Source organism: Vulpes vulpes, chromosome 1, assembly GCF_048418805.1.
Source record: "Vulpes vulpes isolate BD-2025 chromosome 1, VulVul3, whole genome shotgun sequence".
In the NCBI taxonomy this organism is placed as follows: domain Eukaryota; kingdom Metazoa; phylum Chordata; class Mammalia; order Carnivora; family Canidae; genus Vulpes; species Vulpes vulpes.
This window is the reverse complement of record NC_132780.1, coordinates 99,193,971-99,219,221: the sequence shown is the minus strand read 5'-3', so window position 1 is coordinate 99,219,221 and position 25,251 is coordinate 99,193,971. Positions and strand designations below refer to the sequence as shown.

At 38.9% G+C, this 25,251-nt stretch overlaps 2 protein-coding genes and 1 long non-coding RNA gene across 9 annotated transcripts in view; 2 read left to right on the top strand and 1 right to left on the bottom strand.

Annotated features, from left to right (window-relative positions):
* NSUN3 (NOP2/Sun RNA methyltransferase 3) overlaps positions 1 to 25,251 on the bottom strand; it is a 98,364-nt gene that overhangs the window by 57,115 nt on the left and 15,998 nt on the right. For 3 of the 6 annotated variants that reach the window (XR_011994435.1, XR_003233677.2, XR_003233679.2), the window contains exons 4-6: positions 20,667 to 20,821; positions 19,798 to 19,919; positions 3,320 to 3,485 (exon numbers count right to left, since the gene is read on the bottom strand). Coding sequence is in view for 3 of the 6 variants with exons in the window: in XM_025989899.2 (XP_025845684.1) it covers positions 19,798 to 19,919; positions 20,667 to 20,821 (277 nt within the window). In the remaining 3 variants the exon portion in view is untranslated. The remainder of the gene's footprint in view (positions 1 to 3,319; positions 3,486 to 19,797; positions 19,920 to 20,666; positions 20,822 to 25,251) is intronic. The other 3 variants (XM_025989899.2, XM_072721113.1, XM_072721122.1) reach the window with 1 other exon arrangement.
* LOC112913361 (uncharacterized) lies at positions 8,485 to 24,104 on the top strand. 2 transcript variants are annotated; one of them, XR_011994439.1, is made up of 5 exons: positions 8,485 to 8,593; positions 10,318 to 10,430; positions 12,042 to 12,155; positions 23,335 to 23,486; positions 23,575 to 24,104. It is a non-coding gene; the product is annotated as an uncharacterized lncRNA (long non-coding RNA). The 2 variants fall into 2 exon arrangements; XR_003233680.2 differs by having other exon boundaries at positions 23,335 to 24,104.
* Positions 12,785 to 15,031, top strand: LOC112913808 (ubiquitin-conjugating enzyme E2 N-like). Its single transcript, XM_072767380.1, has 2 exons — positions 12,785 to 12,809; positions 14,417 to 15,031. The coding sequence occupies exons 1-2, from the start codon at positions 12,785 to 12,787 to the stop codon at positions 14,872 to 14,874; spliced, it is 483 nt and encodes a 160-aa protein (XP_072623481.1). The 3' UTR covers positions 14,875 to 15,031.

The following is a 25,251-nucleotide window of genomic DNA, read 5'->3' as shown; positions in this document are numbered from 1 at the left end:
TACCTTATGTTTAGCTGGTACTTAAAGAGCACCTCACACGTGGAGTCTGAATAAAACCTGATGAGGTGCACAGGGAGAGAGCCCGACCCGATTTCTCAGACGGAGGGTCACAAAGACTCCCGACCTACTAAGAGGCCCACGGCCCAGGAGCACAGCCCAGAGCCTGCCACCCTCCTCCCCGCCAGGAGGAGGACCGAAGCTGTAGCACCACCCCCCACCCTGAGGCACATGGACCTCAGCTCAGGTAAGTATGGAATCTGGGACAGGAAGACGGAGGACGCCACCCGGGACATTTTATCATCCCGGCTGTCCCAAATACTCCCTGCGGGCAAAGGGTGGCTGTACGCCCTGCACACCCTTCCCCTAAAGAAACCAGGACTCAGTGGGTCTGACCACAGGATGTACAACGATGGGATGCAAGCAGACACCCCGTGCTGGGACACAATCCGGAGCTCTGCATCACAGATCAACATCTAAATCATAGTTTTAAAGAATCTTTCTTTTAAAAAAAAAGATTTTATTTACTTAATCACCACACACACACACACACACACACACACACACACACAGAGGCAGAGACACAGGCAGAGGGAGAAGCAGAGCCTGATGTGGGACTCAATCCCAGGTCTCCAGGATCACGTCCTGAGGGGCTGAAGGCGGTGCTAAACTGCTGAGGCACCCAGGCTGCCCCAGTTTTAAAGGATCTTAACAAACTATACTCACTTGTTAGAACTTGTGAGTAACTCCATTAAAATTCCAAATCATCTGGAGTAATTTGGTAATTATTCCAAGTCATCTGGCAATTCATTTAACCGAATTTTGTTTCCTTAACTTGAAATGAAAATATGCTTTCCTCAGAAGCTCGTTGATAACATGAGTACAAAACCAGCCTGCAAGGTTCATTTTCAGCCTTCATCTAACTCCACTATTTGATTCTGTCATTCATCCTCAGCCTTGAGAAGCACTGTCCCGCCGTGGCTTCCTGGACACTACTCTTCCTCTGTTCATGCCTCCTCCTCTGAACTTCCCATTGAGCCTCCTTATCCACCTCTCCTTTTCTTCCTATCCATTAAATATCAGTCATCCTAAGAATTTTATCCTTGGTTTACTTTATTTTTTAAGATTCTTAAAGAGTTTTAATTAATCTCCCCACTCAACGTGGAGCTCAAACCGGATCAGGAATCGTATGCTCTACCAACTGAGCCAGCCAGCCGCCTCTCCTTGTTTTTTGTTTTTTCCCTAAAGTTGGGTGTTTTACATGTTATGTCATTCAATCTTTCAATTAAATTTTGAGATATGATTATTATTCCCATTTTGCAGATGAGAAAACCAAGGCAAGAAAGTTAACACCACTCAGTAAATATCCAAACCAAGATTCAAATCCAGACAACAGAGCTCTACAGCTCAAGCTGTTAACCAGGGTGTTATCCTTGACACTTTCTTATCCTCCCCACTCTAGAGCCAATCAATCATCAAGTTCTATTGATTCTCCATGGAAATTACCTTGCAAATCTTACCACATGTTCTATTTCCCTATCATTTGCTTCATTAAGGCCTTTGTCATCTAATTCTTTACCGTAAAATTTTTCAAATTGGTTTTCTTGCTAAGGGATTTTCTTATAAATCTTCCTGGTGTCCTCCAATGTTATTTCATCACAGGTTTTCCAACTTGTGACAAACACTTCTAATTGTTCCTCGATACCAGTTCTCACTTCCTTCTGTGGTAACATGATTTTTAATTGGATGTAGCTAATTTCCTAAACTGCTTTTCACTAAAGGTAGTCATAGGACTAAATCTGACCCCCGACACGTGAGTAGGAGTAATGTGAGGTATGTTCTTCTGTTCTTCCCTACAAGTACAGATTAAACAGCAAGAGCTGGAATAGCCACCCTGGACCATGAGGTGCAAGAAAGGTGAGGCCTAGAGCCCTGATGACTGTGGGGTCTGACAATCAAATGACTGCCAGAACAACCCTGAGAAACCTATTCAGGCTTTTACTTAAGTTCCTATTATTTTGAGTATCTCTTTTTGTCTATTTCTTTCTCTATTAGAGGAATAATTATTTTCATTTATACTGATTTTGGCACTAAATGTGGACTTGCTTTAGCAGAATCTAAAATGTAGAACTGGCTTAGTAAACAAGCAATAGAGGAGAATAGTCAAACAAGTAACTACTAGCTAGAAAGCCAGTGACTAATTCCATGTATCAACCTGACTGGGCCACTGTGCCTAGATACTAGATATCTGATTAAACACTATTCTAGATGTTTCTGTGGCATTATTTGTGAATCAAATTAACACATAAATAAGTGAAGTTTAAGTAAAGCAGAATGTACTCCATAATGTGGTCGGGTCTCACCGGGTCTGTCACAGTTGAAGGCCAGAACAGAACAGAAGACTGGCCTCCCTTGAACAGAGGAATACCAGCTGGTATCATTCAGACTTGAACCACGTCAACCCTTCTGTGCATCTCCAGTCTGCTGACTCATCCTACGCAGTTCGAACCTGCCAGCCTCCATAATTGTACGAGCCAATCCCTCTTCCTGTACATACACATATACCCAATGCTTCTCTGGAGAACCTAGGTTAATACAGCCAGTAACCCTAAGTATGCCATGGGATAACATTTAATACTGTTTATCATATCCTGGGAGACGGACATGCTAAACAAAGCTTATGTAACTCTAGGGTAAGTAGAAGGAAATCTCAAAATGGTAGTGCATGTTAAGGAGAAGGCTCAGAAAAGATCCTACGATTTGGAAGGAGAGATGAAAGGAATACAGCTCTGCTAAGGAAGGCTCTCTGCCCGGAGAGCATAATCTAAATTGACAAAGAGTTCAGTAATTTGGGCATTGTTAGGTTTGAAAAAGTCAACAAATTCTATGCCCCAAAGTAAAGCACTGATAAAAAGATAACCCTGAAGAGGTAGCTCTTACAGAGATTAGACAATGGCCTCAAGCCTTGCTCAAGCACTTCTGACTAAATGTTCTTATCCAGATAGTGGGATTTAGTTCAAAAATTAAGATGTTTCTTTTGCACCTTATCCAATAAAATGGAACAAACTTTTGATACACACAATATACATACATTTCAAAAACGCTATGCTGAGAAAAAAATTCCAGAAAAAAAAAAAGAGTACATATTGTTTGATTACATTTTCACGCAGTTTGAAAACAGGCAAAGCTGAGCTATCTTAAGAGAAGTTAGAACAGTGGTTGCCTTTGGTGAGAGCAGCGCATGGACTGTAAAGAAGCACCAGGAATCATTCTGGGGATACAAATGCTCTATATTTTTGCTAGGGTTGTGGGTTACACATACCTTTGCAACTGTCAAAATTCCTTGAAGTGCACAAGTATAGCCTAGTGTACACACGTCATCACAGATCCATGGGCTCTACTTGTAGGTGAAGTGGGGGCTAGCTCCTGCAGCAATCCAAGCATCTCCTTCAGCTTCTATGAATTCTAGACCACGTTCCCATGCAGCTCTGTAAGGAAACGCTCCAGTCATTCTGCAGATCACCCGCAGCACCAAGATCAGAGGCTGAGAGGCGGGAAGAGACCCAGGCAGGTTCTGGTGATAGAAGGACATGGTTCCTCCGTCCTTTTGCATTGCAATGTGTCTTTGTTGTCCCCCACTTGGTGTGCTGCTTACTAGCCCTGGCTAACGACCAGTCCCACACCAGAAGCAGGGGCACAATTACACACAACTTCCACAGATTGTTTAACCAGCTGCCATGATTAGGACTCTATTCCTCTAAGATCCCGTACGTCACTTACAGAGATTCTTCTCTGACCAAACTCTAATTGTCAGTCAGTGATACCTCTGCTCCTTGGAGAATGAGACAATGTGCGTAATTAACTCTCAAGGTAAGGAATCAAAACTCATTCTTTGCCTCATCTTTCTAGATGTTTAGCAAGTTCTAATGCTTTCATAATTATTTTCCAGTTTCCTTTTGATTATCCTTTCATTCATCCTTCCAGATCTATTTCAAAGTTCATATACTCTCTGACATTTTCACTGACTTCCCATGGAATCCTTTCCTCTTCTATTTTTCCCAAGCAATAAATTTTTAGCTCCTTGAAAATACGGTTTGTATTATATTCATTTTGTCTTGTTTATATACAGCACAACTGGAAAGTATGTTCTCAAAATGCATTTATTAAATAGTGAATGAATGAATGCTACCTTAATTAAAAGGCAGGTCAAGCAGAGAACTTTTCCGTATAAAACAAAAGGAACATATTTCACTGCAACTAACACTCAAATATTCTTAATAGCAAACAGCTCAAGAAATCTACCACTCTCATATTATAGAACAGATGGAAATGTAAGAGGCCAGAGGAAAAAATAAAGCTTTTGCCAAAAAGTTATTTATAAAAATGAGAAAGAAAGGTTCCCCCCCCCCCTGCTAACAGGATTGTAGACAAACTCCTAAATAAAGTAAAACAATAAAAAAAAAATAAAGTAAAAACAATCTGTTAATGAAAGTTACTACATAGCAGTTGTGCTCTCAATTCTAATTGAGTGGAATAGTTTGGTAACTTTCAGTAGGTGAACTTGACTTTCCATACGGAAAGCCATGGTCACTCCTTTAAAACAGAGATATGTGGTACAGTGATCTTGTGATTTATAATAATATATATAATCTATTTGGTCTTATTCCTTTTTCTGGCACAGGACTCCTAAAACCTTGAAATTTCCTAAGAGATGAGAGTGACAAAGGTATCTTTCGTTATGCGAATGAGATGACTTTTGAATACCAATTAGGGGTGGGCACTGGTTTCAGGAGGAACCAACCATGTAACCAGAGGGCTAGAATTTTCAGTCTCTGCCTCCAACCTCTAGGAAGGCAAGAGGGGCTGAAGATTGAACAACCGCCCACGTCCAACAATTTAACCAATGAGGCCTATATAATAAGGCCTCCATAAAAACCCAGAAGGATGGGTCAGAGAGCTTGTGGGCTGGTGAACACGTGGGAAAGCTGGGACAGAGTGACATGCACGGAGAGTGCAGGGAAGCTCTGTGCCCTTTCCCATATTCCTTGCCTTCTGCATCTTTTCCATCTGGATGTTCATCTGTGTCCTTTATCTTATTCTTTAATAGAATTGGTAAATGCAAGTGAATGTTTCTCTGAGTTCTGTGAGCTGCTCTAGCAAATCAAAATCAACAAGGAGGTCCTGGGAACCTCTGATTTATAAGTCCATTGGTTAGAAGCAAGGTGACAAATCTGAACTTGACATTGGCTTATGAAGTGTGGTGGGGACAGTCTTGTGGGACTAGCATCACCTGTGGGATGTGGTACTCCAGGTGCAGAGGATCAAGAACTGAATTAAACATCAGGATGCCAAGCTGGTATCACAGAGAACTAGTTGGTGGTGTGGGGGGTGAACTTGCCCCCAACCACATTGCAATTGGTACCAGAATCCTTTTAGATACCAAAAGTGCCATTAAAACATATTAAACAATGAAGGTTACCCTTGATACTATCTTTCTGGTAACCATAAGAGAAGTCTGACAGAGATAGCGTGGAGGGCAATCAATCTGATTTAAAAGGAAGGAAATAGGGACGCCTGGGTGGCTTACTGGTTGAGCATCTACCTTTGCCTCAGGTAGTGATCCTGGGGTCCTGGGATCAAGAGGAGCCTGCTTCTCCCTCTGCCTGTGTCTCTGTCTCTGCCTCTCTCTCTCTCTCTCTCTCCCTGTCTCATGAATAAATAAAATCTTTAAAAAAAAATAAAGGAAGGAAATAAATCCAGTCTTTTAAAACAATTATTAATTTTATATGCAAATAGAGATTTTAATTACTATAAGATAATGTAACAAATGATAAAACCACAAGTTTAGCCAATTGTTATGAGGTCACAAAGCTTATGTCTAAGCTGTTCCTTTTCTGTCTCCCCAAATCATGAATGTTTTAATTCCTCTACTTTTTAAAAAAGATTTTATTCATTCATTCATTCATTCATTCATTTGGAGGGAGAGAGGGAGCTATAAAGTATAGGCAGGTGCAGTGGGGAGAAGCAGAGGGAGAGGGAGAGGGAGAAGCAGACACCCTGCTGAGCAGGGAACCTGATGCAAGACTTGATCAGGATCCTGAGATCATGACTTGAGCTAAAGGCAAGACACTTAACCAACTGAGCCACCCCAGTGCCCAATTCCTCTACATTTTGTGTCTTTTTTTCTTCTAAGTATTTCAGGGGTTTCTGTTTTGTTTACTTTTCCTTACCATTCCATTTTTTTTTTTCCCATGTTACATCGTTGGCTTCTAGTATTCATTTTGAATTTTTCTATTTTTGTTTGTTTTCAACAGTTCCTATTTCTTTCATTTTTCTTCATGGTCTGTTTCTTACCACTTTACTGTGTTTGTTATCAGTTTACTATTTCTGCTGGTAAACAGCAGTTTGGGCAAGGAAGCAAATACCACTATTATGTCCCATGACCAAAGAAAACATTAAGGTGAAAAGTTGAAGCTCATGTACAATCTATCAAACAAATGCAGATTCGAAATTAAATTTCAGGTACTGTATGCATCTAAAAACATAGATATTTCTAGGTTGATAGTTACCCAGTGCCATCATCAGTTTTAAAAGTATTATTTTACAAGCCTTGAGGGTACTCTTCACTCTGCTCAGTCAGTAATCAAATTTCTAGATAACAAACTGTTTATTATCAAAGAAGTTCTGTAAATTCAAGATAAAGAAACCTGACCATGCTCGCTATTTTCAGAGATACCATACCCAGCAGCGATTCCTTTGTCAGCATAAGAAATAAAAACAATGTTGGTAATTATCTCCTCTCCACCAGCAGTAAGTTTCTACCTTGAAGAAGGAATATTTTTTATACAGCATTTTTGTATATGGCAGAGCAGGGTGTTACATGATGCTAGCTCCTCCTGAAACAGATTATAAATGGCAAGTTTTAACATATCTGTTATCCCATCTACCTGTGGACCTTATGTTTAGTATACCTTTCTCATTAAAATCAGTATCGGAGAGTGGGCTAGGGATTAAAAGCTCTTTGTTAGGACTGAATGTGAGGAAGGCAGATTTGTATTGCTTAAGTTAGGAAGAGTGACAACAGGTTATATTAGGCCTGCCTTTGACATGGGATCTTTAATCTATGATCAAATATCATCTCTTCACTTATACAAAGAAAAAGAACTAAAAATCTCTCAAGAAAACCACCAGAGTTGACTTAATTTTGGCCCACAGCAAATGTGCTTATAAATAAAGATAAATTGCTTATTGTTGATTTAAATGATTTTTTAAAGTTTTTTCAAACTTTTTTTTTAAGTAACAAAAAACTTCCAATGACATCCTGTAAGCTTAAGAAGATGAAGATATCATGTGTCTAGCTGGATCTGCTGTGATGAACCATAAGGCTCTCCTGGTTATCCCTCTCCCTTCCTTCAGGATGGCCCCTCCAACAAAGTTACAAAATCCCTATGTCTTTACAGAGCAAGGGTTAAAAACCACTATCCTAAATAATTCTTTAGAGGTAAACAAGGAACTGAGATAGCATATGTTCTCTGATCACAATAAAAATTAAAAAATTAAAAAATAAGATAACCAAAAATATCCCCATATGTTTGGAAATAGGAAACAAACTTACAATAAAAAAAGACAAATGAAGTTAAATACTGGATCCTGACAAGACATAAAAATTTGACAAGCCTCACAAAAATAAAGCAGGGACATCATTATAAATCCTGCAGACACTAAAAAGATAATAAGGAGATACTATACACAACTTTCTGTCAATAAGTTTGTAGATGGATAAAATGGGAAAATTACTTTAAAAAACTCTCATAAAACTGATTTTTAAAAGAGGGAGAGAGAGAGAACTGTTAAGAGTCCTGTAACCATTAAAGAAACAACTACATCAATGGTTGAAAATTTTCTCACAGAACTCTAGGCCCGTTACGGCTTCCACTGCACTTTCTGCCAAATATTCAAAGGAAAAAAATAATTGCAATTTTCCATAAACTGTTCCTGAGAATATAAATGAGAATCTACTCCTTAATTCATTTTATGAAGCCAATATAACTTTAATTCCAAACTCTAATAAGACTATTTCAAAAATGAAAAATTATAAGCCAGTTTCACTTATGAACACACATGAAAAAATCCCAAGCAAATATACAGAATCTAGAAAAATTATCTATATATTTCTATATATTACAGAATTATGAGGGTTTTGTTGAAAATCCAAAAGAATCTATACATTTTTAGACTTAATAAATTTATCAATATTGTGAAATAACAGGAAAATGTCAAAGCTCTCTAAATCGATAGATTTAATGTAACTCCAATTAAAATCCCTACAAGCTTCCCATAAAGCTTGAAAAGCTGATTCTAAAATGTATGTAAAGATGTGAAGGAATGGAAAGTAGCCAAGATTCTTAACAAAGCAAAATGAAACAAACAAAAAGGGAACACTTGTGCCTACATATGACGACACTGATGCTATGGTAATTAGGTTAGCGCAGCACTAGCTGGAGGATCTGTGAACAAAGCAACTGAATAAACAGAAATCCAGTGGATGTTACTGTGGATGTCTGATTTATGACAGGAGTAGGACGACAGAGTATCGGTAAGTGGACAGACTTTTCTTTTTTTTTTTTTTTTTTTAATTTTTATTTATTTATGATAGTCACACAGCGAGAGAGAGAGAGAGAGAGAGAGAGAGAGGCAGAGACACAGGCAGAGGGAGAAGCAGGCTCCATGCACCGGGAGCCTGACCTGGGATTCGATCCCGGGTCTCCAGGATCGCGCCCTGGGCCAAAGGCAGGCGCCAAACCGCTGCGCCACCCAGGGATCCCTGCAGACTTTTCAATAAATACTGTTGAGGGGCGCATGGGTAGCTCAGTTGGTTAAGCGTGTGACCCTGGATTCCAGCTCAGGTCATGATCTCAGGGTCATGAGATGGAGCCCTGGGTGGGCCTCCGTACTCAGCGGGGAGTCTGCTGCAGACTCTCCCTCTCTCTCTGCCCCTCTCCCCATTCCCCCATGCTTTCTCTTCTTTAAAAACAAATAAATATACCTTTAAAAAATAATAAAATTAAGAGCTGTTGGGACAATTAGGTATCCACGTGCAAGGTTACAAAAAGGAGGGAAAATGGGAAGGTAGAAAAGAAAACAGATTCCTACCTCATACTACTGTGCAAAAATCAGCTGAGGTGTATCATAGACCTAAATGGAAAAGTTAAAACATAAAGCTCCCAGAAAATAACACCAGGGACTATGTAAGGTGTGGAGAGATTTCTTACACAGGACATACACAACGCACTAATCCTCAAGGAAGATACAGATAGGAGAAGTTATTTAAAAAGCAAAAACCTCTCTTTGTAAAAACAAAAACAGAAATCCCAAAACACTGAAAAGAGAAGGGGAAGCAGCCAAGCCCCAGTACGGGAAGACCCCTACTCCCCAACGTCCGCGACCCTGAAGCGCCCTGAAGCGGTGGCGCGCCAGCCTCCGGGGGTGGCGGGAGGCCGAGAGCTCCCACATCAGACGCGGCGGGTAGGTCCTTACTCAGCAACAGCAGCCCCGTCACAGGACATCTGAATGTGCCCGTCTTACCACCGGTGCCCAGGTGGCGCTCGGTAAACACTCAGGATACAACAGACGAGAGAACACGCAGGGCACAACCCCCGCGTCCCGCCCCGCCGTCGAGGCCCGGGTGGGCGTTTCCCCGCAGCAAACCTGCAGACGCCCGCTCGGCGGCTTACCTGAGCCCCTGCACACCCACAGACAGGCAGCTAGTGCAGCCACGCACAGCACCCACGGTTACTATCTTAACTAGTGAGTGGAGCCAAAATGGAAAAATCACTCTTCACGGAGCATCACACACTTTCTTGTTCTCTTGGACCTGTCCAAGCTGTGGCACAACAGGCCGTACCCCTTCACCTTTTTAATTGGGCTTCAGTGCACAGGATATAAAGGGGGAGGGGCTTTTCCTTTAAGAGCCGTCTGCATTAGTTGACTCCATTTCAAGATTCAGATGTGGGACTAAAGAAGAGGTTTCATCAGAGGCCTCTACTGGGGCTTTAGGGGTGAGCCGACACCCAGGATTACACTGTCAGATCAGAGTCTCACGAACTAGAGATCGTGCCCATTATCAAGCTTTACTAATACTTCCAAGTATTTGAGCAAATGGCACAAAAGAGGCCAAGTCTCCCAATGCGGCTCCCCCAGTCCTGCTTACAGCTCTGAATGTTTCTACTCAGATGGTAGAGGAGTTCTCTGAGCAAAGTTCACAGGTCCCCTCACACAATGGGGAGCATGTAGTTATGTCCCGTCTCCACTACATCTCAGGTGGCTGAACGGCCTGTGTGACGTTCTCCAGGAAGCTGTGCCTCATAAATCTGGGTCCTCGAATGTGTTTACCACGGGCCATCCTAAACAAGGATACTCTGCTCAAACATGCCGTAAGTGAGGGTTCTCCTCTCAGCAACGAGGTCAGTTACCAACATGTTTAACTAGGTCACCCACTTTCCTACTTTCCGTGGGACTGCCTCCCTAGAAATCAAGAGAAATGGATCACAGGCCAGCTGCTAACTCCTTCCCCAAAGAGTTATCCAACTCTTGCCTGGATCATTGAAAAAGCTGATGTTTTAACTTCCACTAGGATGTTTTTGTACCTATTTTTGGCATTAATGAGATCCTATCATTAGAAAGTTTTTGATACTCCTAATTACCCAATAAATGAATGAATGATTTAACATGATGTAGCCATTTCAAAAGTATATTTTCAATGACTATTTAATAATTAACATGTTTATAATAAATTACATAGAAAAAGATACTGAATCATATATTACTATGATTTCTATTATTATAATTACTATACTCAATCAAAGGAAGTAAGTCAATATGTTTCTTTCAATGAATGGCTTATTTTCTTCTTTTTATTTCTTTTTATATTTCAAATGTTTTATCAGACTATACTACTTCCACATTAGGAAAAACTATTAAAATAAGTATCTCCAATTTAAATGTTTTCTGTTGCTTATTTTGTAAAAATATAACTTGTTAAACCCACACCCCATTCTTGCTGCCTCTAAACTTGACTGTTACCACATTCTTGCCCCATTTTATGACAATTGCCTTGAGGACCCTGAGAACAAGGAGCATTTTATTTTATTTTTATTTTTTTAAATTTTTATTTATTTATGATAGTCACATAGAGAGAGAGAGAGAGGCAGAGACACAGGCAGAGGGAGAAGCAGGCTCCATGCACCGGAAGCCCGACGCGGGATTCGATCCCGGATCTCCAGGATCGCGCCCTGGGCCAAAGGCAGGCGCTAAACTGCTGCGCCACCCAGGGATCCCCAAGGAGCATTTTATTATTATTATTATTATTATTTTAAAGATTTTATTTATTTATTCATGAGAGACACATACACAGAGAGAGAGGGAGAAGCAAGCTCCATGCAGGGAGCCCGATGCGGGACTCGATCCCTGAACTCCAGGATCATGCCCTGGGCTGAAGGCGGCGCTAAACTGCTGAACCACCCAGGGATCCCCCACAAGGAGCATTTTATATATATTTTAGTATCTGCAGTGCCAGCAAAGTTCTGATGCAAAACTGATATTTAATAAATACTGGATAAATTGATAGATGATAGATGATAAAAATCTCATTTTCAAGATTGTATTTCATGTTGTCAATCTACACTTGAGATTTTTTTTTTTTTTAAGATTCTATTTATTATTCATGAGAGACAGAGAGAGAGAGAGAGAGACAGAAGAAGAAGCAGGCTCCTCACAGGGAGCCCAATAAAGGACTCGAACCCGTGACTCTGGGCTCAGGATCATAGTCTGAGCCAAAGGTAGAGGTGCAAACCCTGAGCCACCCAGGCGTCCCAATACTTGAGATATTTTTAATGTTGAAAATATAATAGCTACAAACTGTGGATATCTCCTCAACCTTCTGCAATTTCACTTAATGTGGAATATTCTATCTGTACACTGTTAATAAAAAGATATATGTACTTTGCCCAAATTACAGGTTTTTGGTTTTTTTTTTTAAATTATAGGTTTTTAATCTGAGAATCTCTGACTCCTGCCATCTAACTTAAAGAAAGAAAGAAGAAAAAGGAAGAAGAGGAGGATGAAGAAAAGTAGTAGAAATAGTAGTAGGATTAATAGTGGTATGCTTTTGTTTTCCGGATTCCAAACACATGATTAACTATATCATTATATATTTAAGGATATAACGATAGCACGCAGAGCTAACTGAATTAGCTGGTCTTTAAGAGAAACTGTATACATAGCCCAAACAGTGGTGGAAATCTTCCAGTCTAATAGAATTGTATGTCCAAAGATTATTTTCCCAACATGAACACATCAGTATTTTGGTCACTATGTTGATGAGTGATGAAGACTCATGCTCCACAGTTACTAGGTATCCCTTAGCTCAGCTCAGACAGAGCAGTCGCTGACGATTTTTTTTAAATGTTTCTTTTAAAACACAATTCTTGCAGTCAGAGTACCACTTTTAAAGGATAGTTATCTGGATGATTTATACAAATTTTCAGAATGTTACTGAATAATCTAAGCTTCCATTCTCAATGAATTCACAAATTGGATTTTACTTGTCAATTGGTAAGAAAAGAAAACCAGAAGGGGTCAGTATTTTAAATGTGATTGATTTTCTCTGAGGAAATGGATGACATGATACATTACTGCAATAACATACCAATATTTTTGTTATAAATCATGCTCTTCAGTTTGTGCTTTCCCACCTAAAAATCATGTAAACTTCTTTTGCACAAACACCATGGCCACTTTCAAAGAGATTACACGTATATTATTTTCAGCATATTTTCCCACTGTTTTTCCTAATACATTTAAATAAAAACAAGGCAAGAGAATCTGATTATGTAGTTTGTATATACATAGTATGTAACAGAAATGGTTGGTCTCAGGAATTATTTTGATAAATAATAAATATATACTTTCAAATGACACTCCCTTAATAGAACTGGTTTATGTTCAATTATTCCTTATAACATTGTCCCACATTCTCATCTTCTGAATGGTTTTGGGGAAGATGTGTGAGAGAGTTGTGTATAATTTTATCTTCATGTTTTATACATTAAATAGAAGATTCTAATTTTTCCATTTCTGTATGAATAAATCAAAGAGTCCTCAATAAGTGTACAATGACCTCATATGCTTTGGGATCTACCTCCTGTCATCACTGTGTCTTCCAATACGCTTTCCATGCTGAAAAAAAAATCAGGTTAGATTACTATTTTCATGATTATATACATAATAATTCTTTTTTAAAGATTTTATTTATGCATGAGAGACACAGAGAGAGAGAGAGGTAGAGACACAGGCAGAGGGAGAAGCAGGCTCCCTGTGGGGAGCCCAATGCGGGACTTGATCCCGGGACTCCTTATTTTTAAAAAAGAATTTTTTAAAAAAAAATTTAATGATTTATTTTTTAAAAGAATTTTTTAAGACTTACATATCTATGAACATTACTCTTTTAAAAAATGTAACATCAAGAATCTTCTATTAAATAAAGTAAAAAAAATTAAAAAAAAATAAATAAAGTATTGGGATGTCTGGGTGGCTCAGTTGGTTAAGTGTCTGCTTTTGGCTCAGGTCATGATCTCAGGGTCCCAGGGTCTAGCCCCATCTCAGGCTGCCATCTCGGCAGGGAGCCTGCTTCTCTCTCTCTCCCTCTGCTCCTCTCCCTGCTGGTGCTCCCTGTTTCTCTCTCAAATATTAAATAAAATCTTTAAAAATAATAATTATAAATAAAATACCAATTTTAATTTAGGTATCACATTCATAAAAATATGTGCCAGAGTAATATTTGGTTCTACATTGTTGTGTTCTCAAAAGCTAAAATTGCGAACACTATGCAGACTGCCTGATTAATTTAAATATGAATGATATCTGGGGAGGTAAATGAATATACAGCCACAGAGGGCATAAAGTATCTTTGAGTACATATCTGTCAGCTGACAAATGCAAATACTAGTCTTCAACAAGACAGTACAAAAAGTTTTCCTTACTTGCCTCTCAATTATCCTTTCCACTCCTTTTCTCCTTTCTGAGTGCCATCTTCTGTTCACAGTATCAGCCTAGGCAATATTTGCTTTCTTGCTTTCTAATTGCTCTTTGCAAATGCAAATAAGCATCTACTATATCAATCCTTTATACTTTTGACCAAAACTCACACATAATATATTTACTCTCTTGCATATGTTTGATTTGAAATCTTTATTTCTTATTGTGGAATAAAAGGATTACCTTTTGTTAAAGGAAGGTAAGTCAATAACTAGGTGAGAAAGATTTCAAAGAAAGTACGAAACTTGAGCCCTGGACTTCCACTCGTGCGTGAGGCGAGGGGAGCCAGAGTCGAGAGCAGAGGCCGAACTCGGGATCTGACTAGATGGCAGGCTGCCCCGCAGGATTATCAAGGAAACCCAGCGTTTGCTGGCAGAACCAGTTCCTGGCATTAAAGCAGAACCAGATGAGAGCAACGCCCGTTATTTTCATGTGGTCACTGCTGGCCCCCAGGATTCCCCCTTTGAGGGAGGGACTTTTAAACTTGAACTATTCCTTCCAGAAGAATTCCCGATGGCAGCCCCTAAAGTATGTTTTATGACCAAAATTTATCATCCTAATGTAGACAAGTTGGGAAGAATATGTTTAGATGTTTTGAAAGATAAGTGGTCCCCAGCACTGCAGATCCGCACAGTTCTGCTATCGATCCAGGCTTTGTTAAGTGCTCCCAATCCAGATGATCCGTTAGCAAATGATGTAGTGGAGCAGTGGAAGACCAACAAAGTCCAAGCCATAGAAACAGCTAGAGCATGGACTAGGCTATATGCCATTAATAATATTTAAAATTGATCTGATCATCAAGTGTGCATCACTTCTCCTGTTCTGCCAAGACTTCTTCCTTTTTTGTTTGCATTTAATGGACACAGTCTTAGAAACATTACAGAATAAAAGCCCAGACATCTTCAGTCCTTTGGTGATTAAATGCACATTAGCAAATCTATGTCTTGTCCTGATTCACTGTTGTAAAGCATGAGCAGAGGCTAGAAGTACCATCTGGATTGTTGTGAAACATTTAAAAGCAGTGGCCCCTCTCTGCTTTTATTCCTTTCCCCCCATCATGGTTTGTATAAAGCACTGTGAATGAGGGTAGTTGTCAGGGTTAGCTGCAGGGGTGTGGGTGTTTTTCTTTATTATTATTTTTGAGGGGGAGAGGTAGTTTTATTTTAATTTTATGGGCTCCTTTCCCCCTTTTAATGGTGATCTAATTGCATCGGTTAAAAGCAGCTAACCAGTTCTTTAGAGTATGCTCTCTAGCCAAGTCTAACTTTATTGAGACACTGTAGATTGACAAGCTTGATTGTTTGAACCAAAATGGGAATATTAAACAAACATCACAGCCCTCACTAATAACACTGTGACTTTGCTGTAAAAAGCTTGTGACCATTTGTGGTATGGCTTGTCTGGAAACTTCTGTAAATCTTATGTTTTAGTAAAATATTTTTTGTTATTCTAAAAAAAAAAAAAAAGTACGAAACTTCTCTGTGTGTGAGTGACAGAGCTATCCTTGATGGGAAAATTTATATATTTATATATATATTTTTCCACTTTCTGGGGTCAGGGACATAAGATAAAAGAGAAATTATGGCTCACACTATCATTTTTCTCTTCATCTTTTCAGCCATCAGACTTAGGGAATTAGAACCATTCTCTGTGCCTATCGCTTGGGTATCCCGCTCTTTCCCCATTATCATAACAACTACACAGCCAAGGAACCCAGAGTTTAACTACTTTTGGTGCTCCCAATCTCTCACAAGACCAAGCATCAGGGACAGGAAATGCAGAGCAGCTGCTCAAGGAAAAGACTAGGAGATGGCTGGGGTGATGATCTTCTCCAACTAATTTCATGATAATGTACACCTGTAGTGATTGCGATGTCAGTTTTCCACCTTGTTAATATGCTACTTAAATGACACAGGGCTAAAGCCATTCCTTTTGGGGAATAAGATGATGGGAGAAAGGAGGAGTGGTAGTTGTTAGGGCATAAGTAGGTGCCTATGTGAGGTCTGTATAAATGCCTGACCTTCACAATGATGACTGAAATGTTAAATAATGTTAAGAGAAATTTGTTAATTGAGGGGAAAAAAAACTAAACTGAAACTAAAACCAAGCTTTGGTTATATAAAAGCAATATAATTGAAATAAATAATGGAAATGCTTTATGTTTATGCTTAATGACTATGTAACACAACTGTGATTATATCATTTTGGCAGATTAACTTTGCTATAAATTTAATTATAGATTTAAATTCTAAATACTCAGCCCTTGTAATTTAGTGTTTTTAAACAATTACTGACCACCTTCTATGTACCAGACATCAAATTATGTATTAGCAGTAAAAAGAGTAAGACTATCCCTGTTCCCAAGGGGCTTATAACAGTCTTGTTGAAGAGAGATAAGTACGAGGCAAATATTAAGCAAAGGGACTGACAATATATTTTTAAATGAAAGTAAGGAACTGAAGAGAATATCAATCCTAGTCCTAGGGAGTCAGGTAAGGCTTCAATAAGATGTCAAAGCTAATTCCTAAAAAATCCAGAGTTAGCCAAGAGAAAGGGGAGGGTGAGTAAGAACAACTCTTAACCAAAAGGAAGAGGAAATGCACCAGCCTCAGAAATGACACCATAAGGTGAGTCTGAAGAACTGCTCAGATGGAACACAATGCAAGAGAAGTCCTGAGATGACGAGGCAAATGAAGTGAGAAGGAACCATGAATATCATACTAAAGGATTTGAAATTTTAATGGTAATGGGAACCACTGCAGGATTTCAAAAAGGAGAATGACACAATCAAGTTCACATTTCACATCAGATTTGCTTTACTGTGAAGAGTAAAGTGAAGCTCACACCCGCAGACATGGAGAGCAGTTAGGAGCCAACTGCAATGATTCAGATGACGGATGCTGGTGGCTTAGGTCAGCTATCAAGGGTGGATAGAATTGGATGGACTAAAAAAAAATAAAAATAAATAAATACATAAATGAAAAAGAATTGGATGGACTTGAGCAATATGTAACAGGTACAACTGAAGCATCTTAGCGACGGACTGCGTATAAAAGAAAGCGGGGGGCTGAAGATGGGTTTCTGAGGTAGACAAATGTGTGATGGTATGGAAATTACTGAGACACAGAAGAGAAAAAAAAAGAGGTAGAATAATGTAGTTTCTATCTGATTTTTTGTTTTGTTGATTTTGGAGAGGACAGAAAAGCATTAGAAATTATAAGTTGAAAAAAAAAAGAAATTATAAGTTGCCTTCTTGACAAATTAAGTTTTATGTGTCCCGGGGGCTTCCAAATGGGGATATGTCATAGATAACTGAATCTAGGGGCTAGGGAGTTTAGACACATATGTGTGAGACAGCATGTTATATGAGTTGAAGCCATCAGATAAAGAGAGAAGAGAGCCAACATCAGCAGCCTAAGGAAACCCAGAAATTATAGGATAAGCTGCTTAAGAGTAAATTAAGAAATAAATAGGAAGATAATCAGAAAAACATATTATCACAAAAATCAAAGGAAAAGAATATTATTATAAAAAGGAACAAGCAGGGGCACCTGAGTGGCTGTCAGCTGAGCCTCCAACTCTTGGTTTTAGCTCAGGTCATGATCTCAGGGTGGTGAGATCAGAGCCCCGGAGCCTTGCATGAGGCTCTGAGCTCAGCACAGAATCTGCTTAAGATTCTCTCTCCTCTTCCTCTACCCCCTCAAAATCTTAAAAAAAAAAAAAAAAAAAAAAAGAGGGGAAAATGCAGTCAACAAAAGTCCAATGCAATATGAAGTATAAACTGGTATAGCTATTTTAGAGAAAAATTCAATACACCTAAATGTTTGATCCTTAATTCCACTTCTTGATATTTAATCAAGAAAAATGTTAGTTTCATGCCCAATGAGATAAATCAAAGCATGGTTTGTAAAAGAAAAAAAAGGAAATAATGTAAGTATCCAAAAAATAGAGGATTGAATAGAATATGACAGACTGACACTACTTAATAGTTTGCAAAAGTTGAAGAGAACAAAGTATATCTACATGGAAAAACTAAGAAAAATTAAGTACAAAAGAAGCAAGTTTCAGAACAATATATACACAATGATAGCAGTTATTTTTAAATGTATTTCTCTATGCACATGATAGTAAAAACAGCTATAGAAAAAGTCTGGAAGAGTGTACAACAGTTAACTCAGTAAAGAAAGCTGGTATTTGGTTGGGTGCATGGCAAAGGGGGCCTTTTGATTCATATTTATTGAGTTTTTTACAATGAAAATGTTTTCATGTAATAGTTATATAATAAAATACATCTAAAAATGCTATCAGAGATTAAGTAAAAGTAAAACTGAAAAATATTTATCAATTTAATGCGTCTTTAGTAACTTCAGCAAGCATAAATTTGAGAAAATAAAGGGAACAGAAAACAGATTACAATGAATTGAGACAAAATGGGAGGGAAAGCAGTAGATAGAATAAAAAACAGAAAGCTTGGTAATGAACAGTGAAAAAAAGAGGTGAAGGAGGATTTTTCATAAGAAAGAAAAATGGTATTCTTGGAAAGCCTGGTTATTTAATCGGTATTTTTTAAAAAAAGAAGACGCAATGCTAATAAACCATCATAAAACTTACTGTCTGTTATAAGGTATAGCCACAGCAAGGCCCAGAGTAGCTGGAATCATTAAGAAGCCAGATCAAGAAAGTTTAGATGAGAAAGAAGTCTTATAGCAGGATGTATGCAACATGCCAAAGCTAATAACCCAAGAGGTGCAGGGAGGGGTATAAAATTCTCAAAACATCTTAGGGTTTAGTAGAGGAAAGGCTGACACTGGAAGCATATAAACAATTTAACTGCCAGATAGGTAACATTTAGAAGAAGCCTCTCGTGGGCACTACCTGGAATAGCCGTATGAGCTGATTTCATTATTTAGTACAAGAACAAGACTACACAGCACTTGACTATAATACTTAGGTACTGACATGTATTCCTTGTTGTGCAACCGTCAGAAGGTGGACATAAACCTGTTGTCAGCAGTGCATAAGAAATGTTAGTCATTCTCATTCCACATGTAAGAGGTAACAGGTGTAATGCATCATTAAACTATAGTTTAAATATTCCAGATAATTTTTGCTCTGCATTAAACAACAGGAATTACTTGGGAGTAGGGTGTAAGTACAAATCTCTTTTGAAACCAGAAAAGAATGTCCCAAAATGCCTCTGTTTGGAAACAAACAAACAAAAAACAATGCATCTCTTGGTGGTCACATGCTTCTGGAAAATTCTTTGAAGGGAGATAAGTGCTAACAATGAACTACGACTTCCTAGAAGGCTGACTCATTTAGAACAATGTAGCCATTACCAAAAAAATACATCCTGGTCCAAAGCTATGATGCGGGGTACTGTTCAGGTTCTGGTTAAAAAATAGGGTGCTGAGCCCTGGGTTTGAGATGGTCCCGATATGCAAATAACTTTAAACCACAGTAAAATCACGTGTGTTCCTTAAAAGACAATGGTACTACAGTACTACAATTCACTGAGGGGGGCGGAGAGGGGGCGGCAGGGCCTACAGCATGAGGGCTGAAAGGAAAGAGGTCAAGAATTTTCTGGATGCAGCTTTTGGGAGAATAGTTACCAACTCCTACACAGAGACCCTCTGTTTGGGGAATTCTCTGTGTTATGGCGTGTCATTAGAAACCAGAATAAACTGTTTTATGAATAGCCCTCACCTTAGGAGTTCTATCTGCAGAACAGGCAAATTCCTCCTTTGGCTTATCCTACAGGCTGCCTTCTGAGAATCTGAAGAGAACAACCAACTCCGATCGTTGGAACATGGAGCATCAACTAACACCTAGAGGAAAAAAGGATATATAATGCACATGTGCACTGAAGATACAATCTCAGATGCAAGATACATGGAGTAGTCATGTAAAACATGACAAAAAACAGCTAATAAAGACATCTCTTTCAAAATCAAAAATATACTATAGTAAATTCTTCATGACATGTCTTCACTAATACTTTACATGAAAATTTCCTGCACACTTTTAAGGTTTGTTTTTTTGGCGGGGAGAGGGAATAGGAGGACCAAAAGTCTACTAATGTCTACTCATATTTCATATTCTTGACGACTACAGCAAAAGCTTCTATAAAAGTTACTCATTTTAAACAGACATTAACATATTTCTGAACTCTCAGCATTTATTTTTGAGAAGTAATATTTCCATTTTGGTTTGCTGAAATGTTCTCTTTTTCTTCTGTCATACTCAGATATAAAATGTTTCCGAACTAAAACAATATAGTGTCTATGTTTGTGCATTGACCCAAATAATACCGGATCTTTTCCTGAGTATCTCTGAGGTACCTGGAAATAAAGAAAACATACAATAATCCCCAATCCCAATGTTACTGCTTCCTTTGAAGCATGCTGAGCATCCAGCAAAAACCGCTTCCTTATTCACTTTATCAAAATTTCCCAGAGCACCGAGAAATTGCACCAGGCTGTGTCTGGAAGCAGATGGAAAACAACAACAACAAAGCAACGTCACAGCGGGACCACTAGGGAGCCCGTCAGTTTGTCACACTGTAATAACAGTACCTTGTCAAACGTTCCTGGCTGCGCATCTCCCAGGTCTCTGCCGTCCAATTCAGACACTTTAATTACATCTACCAACGGCTGTGGGATGAAAGATTCTAACGTCTGCTTCAGCCACCTGAATCTCAGGCCATCGTATTCGTTACAGTGAAGATAACCTAGATATCAAGGATTAAAAAGTTTTAAAATGGATACAATGGAATTTTAAGTTTCTACTTTTTTTGAGCAAATAAATTTCAGAAAGAAACCAATTCATCATAACTATGCAGAAATAGGGTACAAAGGGAAATATTACGATTATCTTTGGTTTTAAAAACAGCAACACACACAAACGCACAGTAGTCATGCCTACACAGCCTGTCGGAGCTTAGCCCAGTTACTCCTCCAAATGTAGTCATGGATTCCTAACGATGTGCTACACAACCAACACCTCAAACCCACAGTGCTCCCCACAAAGCTCTTAAGAGCAAGTGCTCTGTTACTGGGACAGAACATTTTCATTTTAAATAAAAGAAGGTACACAGTATGTGGAAAAAAGCATGTCAAGTGCTGCTGGCTCTACGGTAAGACATGGGCTCAAATCAGGAAGTGAAGACTCGGGAAGTTACTTAGCTCTCTCTAAGTCTCAGTCTCCTTACGTGTAAAATGGGGATTGTACCTAGTGAAGGGGTTCAGAACATGCCTCTCCAAAATATGCCACTTCGGCATCTTATTTTGAGTTAAAGGCACTTGAGTAACAGATGCAGGAAGGACATTTCTACCTTCCTTTCTCTTCCAGAAGGAGATACTCTCCCTATACTACAAGGAAAGAAATACCTTATCACCAGAGATGGGGAGTCGGGCCAAGAGAAATCTATTTAACAATATGTTAAAAATCCTTCCTGTCTTCTCCTCGACATATTTTAGTTATTTCCCACAACTGGCACTCTACGTTCAACCTCGTACATAAGCACTCATGCTTGACCACTTTTGTGGATCTTCCATTTCCCTGTGGCAACTCCCCTGTACATGTAAAATTTTACTAAACAAAATTTGTGTGCTTTACTTCCACTAATCGGTTTTTTGTCACTCCCAATGAGAAACCCTAAGAGGACAGAAGAGAAGTTTTATCTCCCCTACAACGGCTACCTTAAAAATTGGTTGCTAAGTTTAAATGTGATTTGATGACATATCTAAGCATAGGACTACAAAGGAGTAAAAACAAATGTACATTTTACTTACCAACAATTCCTGAGCCCTTACTCTGTGCTAGACATTGCTCTAAGACTTTACATGTAGGGACACATTTAGTCCTCACAAGCCTATGAGATACGTTTACTGTTGTTTATATTTTACTGATGAGGAAACCTAGACCATTAGCCCAAGTTCACAGAGCTACAAGCCCCTCCATATATCAGAGCCTGACCTGCCCTTAGGCATCTCTTAAGCACCATGCCATACTCCTCGGTTCAGAAGGCACATTGCAAAGGGGTTCATTCCCTAACCTGTGAAATAGTTATCCTGTCTTTCCTTTATTTAAATACATATGTATATGTAATATTTGTATGTATTTATTATGTAATATGAATTATGATATAAACGTACACATACAAGCATATTTTTAAATGGTCAAAAGTAGAAGATCAAAAATCACCTCGAACCCAATCTTCAGATAGCCATCTAATATTTTGGTAATCATACTACCATACCACATCCCTTCGTGTGTACACCTATATAAAATCTATATAAATGGAATTATATAATATTTCCAGTGTCATTTTTTTCATCTCATTTTTTACCTATCCTCTCTACCAACTGCCCACCTACCCCATCAGAATGAACCTGAATTATAAACCCATATATATGCCAATACTTTAAAGTCAACTGACAAGTCAACTGACAGAAATATAAATAATTTTTAAAGGTTACTAAACAGTACATGAAATGGATGAGCCACCCTTTATTCATCCAGTACCAATCACTGGGCATTCAAACTGTCATCACTGGGATCCCTGGGTGGCGCAGCGGTTCGGCGCGTGCCTTTGGCCCAGGGCGCGATCCTGGAGACCCGGGATTGAATCCCACATCGGGCTCCCGGTACATGGAGCCTGCTTCTCCCTCCGCCTGTGTCTCTGCCTCTCTCTCTCTCTCTCTCTCTGTGACTATCATAAATAAATAAAAATTAAAAAAAAAAAAAAAACTGTCATCACTAATAAAATTCAACTAACATCTTTATACAGTTGTCCTTTCATAATGTTTTTATTATTATGAGAACATTCCAGAAAAATGGATAGGTTTGGGCAGGGGAATTTTTACTTTTAGTATATTATCCCATCCCGTCACCAAACTCCCACAAGACGTGTTCTTATTAATAGTTTGATGTGGGATGTGATGTAGTATAATAATCTCTGATCTCTAACACAACTGAACATCTTTTCATTTTCTATTTGCCATTTGGTTTTGCTTTTCTGTCAATGCCTATTCTCTCCCTTTGCCTTTTTTTTCCTGTTCCACTATTTATATTTTTCTTACTAACAAGTAACAATATTTTCATTGTACGAATATTAACCCTTTTTCTGCCATCTGATCTGCAAGGGTTTCTTACATTGTCTTCTGAATTTATTTGTAGTATCTTTTTAATTCTTATATTTCACAATCTTTAAGTCACTCATATCACTTTTATAATTTCTAGGTTTTTAGTCTTTTCAACCACTAGATCTTCAGGTCTGATTCAGCTCAACATTCACACAGGTCATGTTTTGCATCATCCTACAAAGGACAGAAACCACAGCTTGCTGAGGGAAGGGTGACACATTCCTCTTTCATGGAGCACCTTGTAATTCGGTAAGTTGGTAATTTAGGTGCAAGAAGAGAAGATTCACGTTGGGCAGGTGTAGAAGCTGTCCTGACTTAAAAGCTTCATGTCCCACAGGAGACATCTCTTCTAACAACTCCAAGGGTGCAGCTTCTGGATGCCCATGAGGGATGCCCAGTTACCAGAATCACTGTACTCAGGAAGGCCCAATCAAGGCCTCCCCATCAAGTCTCTGGAGCTCATTTATTCTTTTTCCCAGTGCACATGCATTTTAACAGAGTCTTTTTTATCATGAGTAATATTGCCTGGGAGCATAGTGACAATCTGTCAGGTTACCAGGGAAACAAAGCTAGAAAACCAAATGAAGGTGAAATTCTAAAGTAGACGGGGAGATATTTTTATAAACCTTTTGCTCAAATATCTGTATGAATCTATAGATAATATACGTATCTACATGTATAAATATATATAAAATATTTACCTGTATAAATAATGTTGAGGGGGAAATATTTTTATAAACCTTTTGCTCAAATATCTATATGTATAAATATATGTACATCTACATATCTATACATGTCAATATATATGTTGTTTTCTCTGATTGTCACTCCCTGATTAAAACGTTTAATGATTTCCTATCATCCAATAAAATTCAAACTACTGATTCATTTCAAGGTTTCTGGTAATGAGACCTCAAGACAACCTTTCAATTTTAACTTCCCAGTATTTTACCAACATGCTCTGTGCTCCACCATATTTGACTCACTTGTCCACTTGTCATATATACTCTGAACCTCTCCTATAGTACTTCATAGTTTACCTCATGAGATGTTTGTGTGCACTGCTTGCCTTTTCTACTACCACTGCACCACAATTTTTATATAGAAGGCACTAGGGAGATGGCCTCAATTTTATTGGGGGCAGGGAAAGGAGTAGGAAATCACCTTAAGGCTGCATTTGCACAGGTAATATACTTTTTATAAAAAAATTTAGTTTATGTGTTTATTTCAGGGGCTTTTGGAGGATTTGCTAATGCAGCTTATGGACAGTTGTCTAAAAGCCTGAATTCACTAGAAAAAGACCTAAGGCAAAAGTTTCTATTACGGAGGAGATGCAACCCCGTGGAAGCTAGAGAGAAAAAAAGGAAGTAAATCATGCCAAGAGGGAACACAAATATAAGAGGGTTTGCAATCAAGCTGGCTACAGCACCGGTCAGCCTCTCAGGATACGCTGATAGTCTGAAATTGCTGAGTCTTGGAAGAAACTTTAGGGTTTAGCGGAGTGGGGAGGAAGAACAATTAATCTGCAGATCTTCCTGTCTCCTGCCTCTCATTGGTTGAAGCCCATTCCAAGAGTTGGTAACTCCCACACACTTCATGTTTGTGCTACATGGCCCCTACAGGCAAGTGCTAAGGAAGCCAGAGAGTCCCAAGGCTAGTCACCGCAACCAGTCAGGTGTGGAGATTTCCACTTGGCGGCCACCTGGAGGCTCCTCAATTCATGGCAGTTGTTAACATCAGCAGCAGGTAACTGCAGGAACAGCAGGAATCTTTTCCACGGTTTCTCCAGTCTGGAAACAATTCAAGTCTCTCAAGCCTTTAAGTAAGGAATGGGAGCAAACATGACGCCAAACACGACCGTGGTGGAGCATAAACTGGGCCAAGAGAGCTTCCCAAAGTCACACCTTGTCCCCATCAGATACTAAGAGACCCAAAGGAGTCTTAATTATTTTTCATTCTACTTCTCCTTTTTTCTGGTTTAAATATTTTATATTCCATTTCTATTAGTTTACTG